This window comes from Theropithecus gelada, chromosome X, assembly GCF_003255815.1.
Source record: "Theropithecus gelada isolate Dixy chromosome X, Tgel_1.0, whole genome shotgun sequence".
Classification (NCBI taxonomy): Eukaryota; Metazoa; Chordata; class Mammalia; order Primates; family Cercopithecidae; genus Theropithecus; species Theropithecus gelada.
The window spans coordinates 25,245,932-25,258,927 of NC_037689.1; the positions used below are offsets into that span (position 1 = coordinate 25,245,932).

At 43.3% G+C, this 12,996-nt stretch overlaps 1 protein-coding gene and 1 non-coding gene across 2 annotated transcripts in view; both read right to left on the bottom strand.

Annotated features, from left to right (window-relative positions):
- Positions 1–1,054: 1,054 nt before the first annotated feature.
- The window catches only part of PRKX (protein kinase X-linked), a 109,450-nt gene continuing 97,508 nt past the window's right edge, over positions 1,055–12,996 (bottom strand). The window contains exons 7-9 of the mRNA XM_025373286.1: positions 12,621–12,698; positions 9,027–9,175; positions 1,055–5,522 (exon numbers count right to left, since the gene is read on the bottom strand). Coding sequence (XP_025229071.1) covers positions 9,050–9,175; positions 12,621–12,698 — 204 coding nt within the window. The 3' untranslated portion in view covers positions 1,055–5,522; positions 9,027–9,049. The remainder of the gene's footprint in view (positions 5,523–9,026; positions 9,176–12,620; positions 12,699–12,996) is intronic.
- Positions 3,844–3,950, bottom strand: LOC112616680. Its single transcript, XR_003117718.1, has one exon. It is a non-coding gene; the product is annotated as a U6 spliceosomal RNA (small nuclear RNA).

A 12,996-nucleotide genomic window follows, 5' to 3' on the forward strand; every position in this document is an offset into this window, starting at 1 on the left:
GACTCCTCCCCCAGCCTTCCAACAAACACACACACACATATCCTTTCCAAATTAGACTGGCACTCACCAAGAGCCTGTGCTACAGAAACTCCCGAGTGCTCCCTCCCAGAAGATGCGGAACCAGACCCTGAACAGCCATACCAGCCCATGGGAAGACTCCCTTCCCCAGGGAATTCCAAGATGGGAACAGGGACAGCTTGGTCATAAGTAAACAGGCTTGTATTTGACCCTTAACTAGGTGTAATAGTTCAGCCTCTGCTGATAGCAAGTGCTATGTGTGTGTCAAAAATTACAAATCAATTGATTTGACAGTGTACAAAGGCAGGATGTTTTTAGCAAGCTACGAATGTCACTCAGAAACCTGGGTGTCAAATATGTGAGTAATAAGAGTAAGCAACAAAATATTTTATTCATTCATGATGATGAGGGCAGCATATTTTTAACAACCTGTGAGGCCAGTCTGCAAAGTCAACATCGCACGCTACAACAGGAATGAGCAAATGCTGGCCTTCGGGCTAAATCCAGCCCTCTGATTATTTTTGTCAATAAAACTACTGGAGCACAGCCATGCCCGCTTGTTTACATATTGTCTATGGGGATTTTTTTTGTTTTTTTAAGAGTCAAGTTCTTGTTCTGTCTGTCACCCAGGCTGGAGGGCATTGGTACAATTATAGCTCAAAGCAGGCTCAAACCCTTGGGCTCAAGTGACCCTCCCACCTCAGCCTCCTGAGCAATCTCAGGCTCATGCTACCACTCCTGACAAATTTTCTAATTTTTGTAGAGATGGGGTCTTGCTACGTTGCCCAGGCTGGTCTCAAACTCCTGGGCTCAAGCGATCCTCCTGCCTTGGCCTCCCAAAGCACTGGAATTACAGGCGTGCACCTCCGTGCCTAATTATAGCAGCTTTTTTGCACTCTGTGCAACAGAGACCGTGTGTCCTGCAATGCGGAAAATATCTGCCATGTGGCCCCTACAGATAATTGCCCATCCCTGGATTAGACTAAAGGAGAAAAGCCACAGCTTGTTTGGAGACAGAAGCAGACGAGACTCAGACTTCTGAAAAGATAAAAAGTTTTATTAAACAAACCTGGAATCAACAGTATTATTACATAAATTAGACAGCAGTAAAATTTTCCTAGGGCATATGTACAAATCACAGTGATTTCCATTGTGCAACAAACAGACAGGATTAAAAATAGGCACTCCCCTCCCCGACCCCCCATGAGAAGGTGGGGTCACCCCGCGGGGTTCCCAGTTCTGGCTCGCCATGGGGTGCACAAACCTGCAAAGGCACTCTGCCTGTGTGCGCGGCATCCGGCGGCAGTCACAGGGCCCCAGAAGCACGGTGGCAACACGGTGAGGCTGCCCAATGTTCAGCGCAAAACAAGAATTCAGCTACAACAGCTGAGCAGAGCTCAACAGCCATCTCACAGGATAAGGACCGTGGAAAGGCTTCAAATCCCATCCGCTAAAACACAATTGTAATGCCTTTTACATACAGAACAGACGTGTCCACCATGGAAGATCAAACTAAGCCTCAACAGAACCTCCCAACACACAATAATTTACAGAGAACCTGACAGGGCATTCCCCTGTTATTAGGAAGGACTCTTCTGCGGGGTACAAGGCCATAAGGTTTGCAAAGCAAACTTGATTATGAAAAAGCTTGGTGAAAATACAGCCCCCCCACCTTCACCAAGACACACACCCCGCCCCAAGAAACTATCGAAATGCATTAAGACACCTGTTCATGTGCTTTTCTTCTTGCTTTTGTTAAGTGAATCCCATTCCTTTAAGTTAGACTAATTAGAAGGCCTTCTTGCCTCCGTCAGCAACAGAGAAAAAAACAGTGCATACGACTCCTCCAATGTGTGTAAAATGCATGCTAGGTAGATTGAAGGAAAGATGAGAGGAACCCGGGCACCCCATTTCAAATCTCTACAACAGGAGAAATCAAAGGCTGCAAGGACTGTGTAGACCTGATGCAAAGTTAACTGGCTACAAGAATAAAACCCAAGCCAGTGCTGTCTTGCACTCTGTTCACTCAGTAGGTGGAGCCATGAATGACTATGACATTCTGGTGTGGTATTTGTGCAGCCTGAGGTGCACCCTGGCTACAGAGTTGAGCCTTGGGGTCTTTAACAGTATTAAGCCATAGTTTCACAGTTACAATGGTCCAAAGAACTAGAGGCCACGTAGGTCAAACACAGAAATGGCGAACACATCACGAACCACTCAACTGTTTGGTTCCACTGGTGGTTTTTTTTAATGAGTAGTGATTTCAAATGATTTGGTGTTTTTGTTCTTGTTTTTGCTTTTTCTTCGAAGCAAACAAATGATTTGGTCTTTAAGTGTGGACAGAAAGAAACGAAACGCTGAATGAGAAATTCACGAACAAGTGATTGTGCAGTTGTTTGATGGGCATGGAGAGGGAGTGGGGCTGAACAGCATTTTGAGGGGACGAAGCGCGCAATCTTACCCCACTGCTGGGGGGTTTCTACTTCTTATTCTATCATGCTGACAGCAAATATAATTTGCCCATCACTGGCTATAGATATGTTTAGGCTAAGCAGGATTTAGACTTCTGTTGCAAAGGAATTAGAAGAATTCAGTAGATACAGTGTATACTATTCGGTTGTGACTTTATTTCCTTCCTGGCTTTATCAATGCCTATGAAAGCAGGCTGGTGGCATTTCCCTTCAGAAAAACAAGACTTGCCCCAATATACTTCTTGTTGTAACATATCCATTTCCTAAAGATATTCTCTTATAGTATTCCAATTTAAGAAAATACTGCCAACTCATAAAATTACATGAAGCAAAGTAAATTTGTAATGTTTTTCTGATACAAATTTTGTGATTATTATAATGAATTTTCCTCCACATTTTGCACGGTGATTGTTTCACATGATCATCTATGAGAAAATTTTGGAATGACCACCCAGGTCAGCTATTTTTATTTTTTTTATTTTTATTTTTTGAGATGGAGTCTCGCTCTGTCGCCCAGGTTAGAGGGCAGTGGCACAATCTCGGCTCACTGCAGCCTTGCCTCCCGGGTTCAAGCCATTCTCCCGCTTCAGCCTCCCGAGTAGCCGGGATTACAGGCGCCCACCCCCACACCTAATTTCTGTATTTTAGTAGAGATGGGGGTTTCGCCATGTTGGCCAGGCTGGTCTCGAACTCCTCACCTCAGGTGATCCGCCCACCTCAGCCTCCCAAAGTGCTGGGATTACAGGCGTGAGCCACCATGCCTGGCCAGGTAAACTATTTTAAAATTATATATAGTGATTGTTCCGTGTTTATAGCTCATTTTGATTAAATTAACCTCTACATGACACTGGGCCCTTTAAACTATGACCCCACCATGGGCAGTTACCAGGTAGCCTGTGTCACTTCAAACGCTGAAATGTGCGCAACGGTCAAAAGTGGGTTTCACACCATCACACGTTCTTGGAATTGCTTCTAATTTCTCATTTGTTCTGTATGGCTAGAGGCTGATAACAATGTCCGTAAAGAACGAGGTCATCAATGTGCTTGCATATTTCATTTTCCTGCATATCAGGTCACAATTAAGGCATTTCAGGCTTTCCTGATGCTAATTTTCATCTGAGTATGAAATCCTGGATAATAAAACAGACAACCTAAAAATAGGCATATGGACTCATGGGTCTACGCACTTTTTAAAATGTGCTCAAGTGTTTCAGTTATGGTTTTATTAATAATTTTTAAAGTAGAATGTTCAATAATATTACTATGATTTATTTTTATAGTCAGCAAACATGAGACCTAATGCTTTTCCTTCTAGCTCCACATCTCAGTGCACAGTATAACCTTTTTAAAAAGAAAAAATTTGGAATGCTGCATGAATATACGGATCTTCCTTGCAAAGGGAGCCATGCTAATCTCCTCTGTGTCATTCCAATTTTAGTATACCTGCTGCCGAAGTCAGCACCAGTTTCACCTTTTTCACATTCACGGTAAAACTGATGGGAAACTGCATGCTAAATGTTTAGACAATGATGGCCCTCAACTGTTAATCCCAACAAGTTGGTGAGTGAGACGCACAGGCTGAAAATACAGTTGTCTAAAACATTTCCACATTTCACCATCTGAACATCATTTTCCACTGACTGATTAATTGTAAAGAGTTTATTCTACTGAACCTACTAATTATTCTCACCTACTGAGTTGACCTCCACGTGAAGAAAAGGTCATTGATGAAAAAGGGCAGCTGTGTTCTGTTTCTGCAATTTCACTGTGTTGTAACATTTTTTTTTCTTTTTATAGAGATGAGGACTCGCTATGCTGCCCAGGCCGGTCTCAAACTCCTAGGCTCAAGCGATCTTCCTGCCTCAGCTTCCCAAAGTCCCAGGTTTACAGGAGTGTGTCACTGTACCCAGCTTCACTGTCTTTTAAAGCCTTAAGGTGGACGTTCTCTTCATTCCACCTGCGAAAGCACAAAGCCATTAACTTTTTTTTTTTTCTTTTTTTTTTTTTTCCTGGACAGGGTCTCACTCTGTCACCGAGGCTGGAGTGCAGTGGTGTAATCTCAGATCACTGCAGCCTGGACCTCCCTGGATTCAAGTGATCCTCTCATCTCAGCCTCCTGGGTAGCTGAGACTACATTCACGTGCCACCATGCCTGGCTAATTTTTTTGTATTTTGTAGAGATGAGGTCTCACCATGTTTCCCAGACCGGTCTCCAACTCCTGGGCTCAAGCAATCCACCCACCTCAGCCTCCCAAAGTGCTGGGACTATAGGAACAAGCCACTGCATCCAGCTCAGATGAAATTTTTGAATGTGTCACAGAAGGTTGTTTTAAATACAGTACATTCCTCCAACAACTTCAATGTCATTGTAGATTCTTGGAATAAATTCGCTCCCATATCTTCTTTCTCTTTGTTTCTTCTTTTAAAATCTCAAGTTACCAGGTAGGAAGCACTAAAGATACTGAAGGTAGACCTCCCCATGATATTTTCTTCCCCCAAACTATAAAATACATGTGAGATGATTTTTTTTAATGCATGCAACATACCCTTCAGATGTTGTCCCCGAGAAGAGATTTTTGAAAAAACAAATTGAAAAATAAAAATTATAGGCTCTGTGAAATATGAACATTTACACCACTGCACAGTTTCTGTGCATCTACCATAATGACTTCTATATATACACACAGGCATACACACACACACACACAATTTGTGGTTATAATCGAACAAGTCCAGTTCAAACTTATAAACTTAAGTCTATGAGAAAAACCAAGACATCACAGTAGGCACACAACAACACTAAAGGATAAGATAAAATCTACAACCAAACAATTTTCAAAACCCTCCTACAGTGTGGAATTCCAGTTGCTTAAATAATGCCAGTTCCATTAATTTCCACTGTGCTCTGATCTATTTCTATACACACAGGTACACAGAAAAATGGAAATGTCCTTATGCCGTGAAGAAGACATTTTACTTCCGGTCTGCTTAGGTGCAGTTCTTTGTTCCAGGCCGATTCCAATCTTCCTGTTTCTAGCATGAAATAGGATGAAAGATTTTGTGAGTTTCTCAGTAACTGGATGAATTTCGTAATCATGATCATCTCAATGATAACACAAAGGTTTCCTTTTCCTAAGTGACAACAAAGAAAACTTCCCTTTGTAATTCTTTTTGCAAGGATCCATAAGCCTGAATTCTAAAAGGAGAGGCCAATAAAAAGGAAATGAAGAATGTTTCAAAGGTAAGGGTTTTTTTTGGTTGGTTTGTTTGAGACGGCGTTTTGCTTTTGTTGCCCAGGCTGGTGTACAGTGGCGCAATCTCAGCTCACTGCAACCTCTGCCTCCCAGATTCAAGAGATTCTCCGGCCTCAGCCTTGCGAGTAGCTGGGATCACAGGCGCCTGCCATGTCTGACTGATTTTTGCATTTTTGATAGAGACGGGGTTTCACCATGTTTGCCAGGTTGGTCTCGAACTCCTGACCTCAGATGATCCATGCGCCTCAGCCTCCCACAGTGCTGGGATTACAGGTGTGAGCCATCTTGCCCAGCCCTGTTTTCATTTTTGAGATACGGTCTAACTCTGCCATCCAGGCCGGAGTACAGGGACACAATCACAGCTCACTGCAGCCTCAACTTTCCAGGCCCAAGCGAGCCTCCCACCTCAGCCTCTAGAGTAGCTGGGACAACAGGTATGTACCACCACACCTGGCTAACTTTTTTATTTTTTGTAGACATGGAGTCTCACTATGTTGCCCAGGCTTGATCTCAAACTCCTGACCTGAAGTGAGCCTCCTACCTCAGCCTCCCAAAGTACCGGGATTACAGGTAGGAGCCACCCCACCCAGCCTAAAGAATGTTGTATCATACGCTTATCCATAAATAGATAAATGTATCCACCGACAGATGATGACCTGCACAAGAAAAATGGAATCCCCAGTTCAACATGCTTCCTCAGAGAACCCTACAGCAAGACAGAAAATACTTTATCACAAAGTACAATAAAAGACATAGTGAGTCAGTTCTCCTAAATTCCTCCTCCACATTCAGAAAGGCATGTGGGGTGATTCAAACAAAGACGAACGGCTAAAGCATAGTTTCTAAGCTGCCCTCAAGTGCAGTGATTCATCTGAACTGGTGTCCTATTTACAGGAGAAGATTTGGCTTCATGAAGAACTATCTTCCTGCATAAAATTCCTGAACCTAATTGCTCGTTGCTGAAAATGCCAGGGATGTGTTTGGCATGCAAATTACTTGATAAAATTACTGAGACGGATTAAAATATTGCATCTGGGTTGGGCACACTCATGCCTGTAATCCCAGCACTTTGGGAGGCCGAGGCGGGCAGACTGCGTGAGCTCAGAAGTTCAAGACCAGCCTGGCCAACATGGCTAAACTCATCTCTACTAAAAATACAAAAATTTAGCCTGGTGTGGTGGCAGGCACCTGTAATCCCAGTTACTCGGGAGGCTGAGGCAGGAGAATCACTTGAATCCAGGAGGCAGAGGTTGCAGTGAGCTGAGATCACGCCACTGCACTCCAGCCTGGGCAACAGAGCAAGACTCCGTCTCAAAAAGGAAAAAAAAAAAAATTCATTAAACAGAGCCCTGACCACCACTAGCCAAACTACATTAAAAATGAGTCCACTTGGCCGGGCGCGGTGGCTCAAACCTGTAATCCCAGCACTTTGGGAGGCCGAGACGGGCGGATCACGAGGTCAGGAGATCGAGACCATCCTGGCTAACACGGTGAAACCCCGTCTCTACTAAAAATACAAAAAAACTAGCCGGGTGAGGTGGCGGGCGCCTGTAGTCCCAGCTACTCGGGAGGCTGAGGCAGGAGAATGGCATAAACCTGGGAGACAGAGCTTGCAGTGAGCTGAGATCCGGCCACTGTACTCCAGCCTGGGTGACAGAGCGAGACTCCGTCTCAAAAAAAAAAAAAAAAAAAAATGAGTCCACTTAGCAAAAAGAATACTTACACATACTTTCTCAACAATGCATACCAGACTGAGAAAGGTTATTCCTATGTGTGGAATCCTTTTCAGGGACAGTAGGGGCAGCTGGGGACAGGATGTAATGAAACTGTTCACTGATTATAAGACAAAAATCCATCCAATGGAAGCTTTTTTGTTCTTGAAGTAAATTTTACAACTGAGGGCTCTCTGTTAGAGAAAGGTTCTATTTTTGTGGCTTATCAACGGGTCCTTCATACTAAAGCAAACCAAGTCTTTACATCATTTTAAAGATTTCCTGGAGAGACATAATTTGTAAGATGTTATGCGCAAGTTAGCGAAAATGTAAGCCCCAGAGTAGACCAGAGAAACAAACACATTCAGGAACATCTTATGATTTTTAAAACCCACAACTGGATTGCACAAGCATTTATGAAGTTGATAAAGTAACACACTCTCATGTTAATACAAACCAGTCACCGCTGTAAAAGCGTTCATCACGTACTGAGAGGTGAAGCCATGCCGCGGACACAGGTTATTTTCTCGAGGTCATAGCCACCTATTCCTCTATCATTTTGTTCTCTATTATTTTAATTTTTATCCAGTTTTCCTCTCGATACATCCATGGAAACACCCGCCCAGGATGGAGGGCTCTCATTCACCCCGTCTTTCAGCAGGTTGGTTCCTCTCCCCAATCAGCAACTGTGACATTTGGTGTCTGTTTCAAATGGTGTTGGTTAGCCAACTGGGAAGACTACAGGAAAATTATGGGAATGGAAATCAAAGTGGGAAAAACAAGCTATGTCAATGAGTAGACACATCACTGACAATATTTTGCTTCACTGGTATTTTTCTTGCTCATATGTTACAGGAAGAAAGATCTAATTGAAGCCATATAACCGAGCAATTTAGAATTGAGGAGTAACTGAAAGCTCTTTTTAATCCATGTTTAAAAACTAATAACAGACTTTCAAAGACTCAAGGAAATAACAGTCAAAACCCTTTTTCAGTCATCTGAAATTAAAGCTTAGCAAATTTCATGAGGGATCCTAAAAAATATTATTATTATTTAAAAAATAATAACAGACCTGCAAAGGCTCAAAGAAGTAATAGACTCAAAATCCCTTTCCAGTCATCTTCAAAGCTTAGCAAATTTCCTATGAGGGTACGTTTCTTCTTCTTATTTTTTAACCAAAGGGGACCTAAGAGACTTTTGAAAATACTTGTTAATTATTGTAAGGAAGCTCGCCTGTCACTCAGGGTTTCTGGAACAGGGACCAGAAGAGCTGGGCTTCTCAAATGTTCAGGCACACACAAACCACCCAGGGGTCTTATTTAGATGTGCAGGTTCTGACGCAGAAGATGGATTCTGAACTGTGACACCGATGCCTCCGACCACATGCTGACCTGGAGTCACAGGCATGGCTGTGTTTATGTCACTGACCCTTGGAATCATTCCCCTTTGCTCTGCTTCACTGCTGACCTCTGTGTGCATGAGGTTAAGCCCCATTCAGTAAACGCAGCCTCACCTGGATGTGGGGTCGAGTCAGTCTCATTTTTTGGTAATTACTAAATATAAAGATATACCTTCCAGATGTGAGCTCCTGTCCTCAGAAATTCTTGAAGATTTCTAAATCCTTCTGTGGCACGGGCGCGGCTGTGTCCCAGTCATTCTCGGGGTAAGTTTCGAAGTTGGAAGTGTCGCCGTCGCCAGCTATCTTGGGCACGATGGGAGGCTGTGAGACATGGCCGAAGCATAAAGGCATGGTTAGAAAGGAATGGGACGCTAGGATGCTGCACATAAATGAAAATGATTTGCAAAACACTAAAGCTGTCTTCCCTTCATTTATGAACACGGCAATCTTTGAATTAAAATATTGTGAATGAGGCTGGGTGTGGGGGCTCACGCCTGTAATCCCAACACTTTAAGAAGCTGAGGCAGGAGGGTTGCTTAAGTCTCAGAAGTTTGAGACCTGCCTGAGGAACACAGGGAGTCCCGTCTCTACAAAAAATACAAAAATAGCCGGGTGTGGCGCTATGTGCCTATAGTCTCAGCTACTCAGTAGGCTGAGGTGGGAGGACCGCTTGAGCCCAGGAGGTCGATACTCCAAGTGAGCCATGACTGCACCACTGCATTCCAGCCTGAATGACAGGGTGAGATCCTGTCTCAAAATATAGACATATTAAGTAAGCTATGGTACAGTCATGTGATGGAATACGAGGCAGTTTTTTTTTTTTAAATGAGGAAGCTGGCTGGGCACAGTGGCTCACACCTGTAATCCCAGCACTTTGGAGACCAAGGCGGGTGGATCACTTGAGGTCAGGAGTTTGAGACCAGCCTGACCAACATGGAGAAACCCTATCTCTACCAAAAATACAAAAATTAGCCAGGCATAGTGTCGGGTGCCTGTAATCCTAGCTACTCGGGAGGCTGAGGCAGGAGAATCACTTGAACCCAGGAGGCGGAGGTTGCAGTGAGCAAAGATCACACCACTGAACTCCATCCTGGGCAACGGAGCAAGACTTCATCTCAAAAATAAAAATAAAAATAAAAAAATAAGGAAGCTAGCCAGGTATGTAGACAGGTCTCCAGATTATACAGTCAAATACAAAAAGCAAGACTACAATCATGTACATACTACGCTACTCTAGATTTGTATAAATGAGTGGCAAAAGTAAGAATGCATGTATCCATGTGGGTTTTTATTAGCACAAAGAAACTCTAGAAGGATACACAGAAAAATATAATAAAAGGTGATTACCTACACGTGGCTTGGAGGGGGTAAGAGGGAGACTTGGCAATATATCTGTTTTAATATTGACTTGGTTTTTGACCAATGTGGATAGACAAAACATATTCAGATTGTTTTACTAATGCAATTTAATACAATAAAGTATTTGAAAAGGTAAAACTTTGAACAAAATCAGCCCACGCCCAGTGGCTCACGCCTGTAATCCCAGCACTTTGGGAGGCCGAGGAGAGTGGATCATTTGAGGTCATGAGTTCGAAACCAGCCTGGCCAACATAGTGAAACCCCATCTCTTCTAAAAATACAAAAAAAAAAAAAAAAAAAAAATTAGCTGGATGTGGTGGTGCACAACTGTAATCCCAGCTACTTGGGAGGCTGAGGCAGGAGAATCGCTTGAGTCCAAGAGGTGGAGGTTGCAGTGAGTTGAGATCATTCCACTGCACTACAGCCTGAGCCTGAGTGACAAAGTGAGACTCCATCTCAAAAAAAAAAAAAAAAAAGAAGCAGCAGCGTATCATCCCAGGCTCCAGCCCCAGAAACTCTGATCTGAGCTGAGGACTGGGAATAAGCATTTCTAAGCATTCTCCATTCTTTTGACTCTGAAGTGCAAAGGTGAAAACACTACCATTGAACACTCCAATCAGTAACATATGCAGTGCAGAGTGTGCACGAAAGCCAAGATATGGAATCAACCTAAGTGTCCACCAACAGATAAATGGATAAAGAAAATGTGGTCCATACACACAATGAAAAACTATTCAGCCATAAAAGGGAATGAAATCCTGTCATTTACAGCAACACGAATGGAATGGGAGATCATCATGTTAAGTAAACTAAACCAGGCCAGGTGCGGTGGCTCACGCCTGTAATCCCAACACTTTGAGAGACCAAGGCTGGTGGATCACTTGAGGTTAGGAGATTGAGACCAGCCTGGCCAACATGATGAAACCCTGTCTCTAGTAAAAATATAAAAATTAGCTGGGCATCTGTAATCCCAGCTACTCAGGAGGCTGAGGCATAAGAATTACTTGAAGCCAAGAGGTGGAGGCTGCAGTGAGCAAGATCATGCCACTGCACTCCAGCCTGGGCAACAGAGCAAGACGCTGTCTCAAAAAATAAATAATAAATAATAAACTAAGCTAGATGCAGAATGAGAAACACAGCATGTTCCCACTCATATGTGGGAGCTAAAAAAATTGATCTCATGAAGGTTGAGAGTAGAATGATGGTTACCAGAGGGTGGGAAGGGTGTGTGGGCGGGGGATGAAGGCGAGATGAAGAAATATTGTATAAACATAATGTTAGATAAAAGGAGTAAGTTCCAGTGTTTGATAGCATAGTTGGGTGGCCAGAGTTAACAATATATCGTATATTTCAGAATCGCTAGAAGGTTTGCAATATTCCCAACCCATAAAAATGATAAATGTTTGAGCTGATGGATACCCTGATTACCCTCGGTTGATCATTATACCTTCTATGCATGTGTCAAAATATAACATGTACCCCCATAAATATGTACATGTGATAGTTATACTGCTAAGCAGCTGTGTAACGTTCCACACACTGCTTAACTTCTCAGAGGCACAGTCTCCTCATTTATAAAACCGACAAGTATTATATATTGAAAAAAATGCCAGATTTTTTTTTTTTTTTGAGACAGGGTCTGGCTCTGTCACCCAAGCTGGAGTGCAGTGGCGTAATCTTGGCTCACTGCAACCTCTGCCTCCTGGTATCAAGCAATTCTTGTGCCTCAGCCTCCCAAGTAGCTAGTACTACAAGCGTACGCTACCACGCTCGGCTAATTTTTATATTTTTTGTATAGATGGGATTTCACCATATTGCTCAGGGTAGTCTCAAACTCCTGGGTTCAAGTGATCTGCCTGAGTTGGCCTCTCAAAGTGCTGGAATTATAGGCGTGAGCCACAGCACCCAGCCAAAAAGCCAGATGTTTAAAAATAGGCAGTTTGGCCAGAAATGTTCCAAAGAATATTCCCCATGTAATACACCACCATCACTGAACGATGACCATGGTGCTAGACACTCGCTTATCTCTGTAATCCTGTTGACCGCCTTCCACTAAAGAGGAAGGAGTGGGGTTCAGCAGTCACAGAGCTAGTCAGGAATCAGGCCAGGTCTCCTAAAATCTGCTTCAAAATCTGGGATAAGTGTCCATCCAGGGATGAATGGACAAAGAACACGTGGTATATGACTGGGTGTGGTGGCTCCTGCCTTTGCGGGAGCTAGGTAGATGGTTAGCACTAAGACACTCATAGAGTGGGAAACTTGGCTTATGAAAGGTTTTAGACAAATAGTTGTATTATATAAATTAATTACATGTCAGGCATCAATAAAGAAGTCCCAGGATTCAGAGGCAGTCCCCGTTAACGAGAGAGCTCGGGCGTACTGAGTCACCCACTGATATGTGTTGTACCTTCAGTTTTCTCTGTGGAACAGCTTCCCAGTCCACAGAGTGGAACCACCGATGGCGTTTCACATCATTCGCCCCGTTCTTCAAAAGAAACAACACATGTCGTCAGTGTGTGGAATTCTGACACGGCAGGAAAGAAAAATACCCCAAAGAATCTCTACATTATTCTAGTATTGAAACAAACGGAACAAGTTTGCTGCATTTTGGATAACTGTGCCTGGAGGGTGAGCTGCTAGGAAAACCTGCAAGCAAAGCTGTTAGTGTTTTGTTTGCCCTTTTTTGTTGCAGAAACAAATCCAGTCATTCTGCTCCTGTGCAATGCGTTGGCATTGCGGACCAAAGACGAAAATGATAAATACGATTCCATCTCTCGACATGA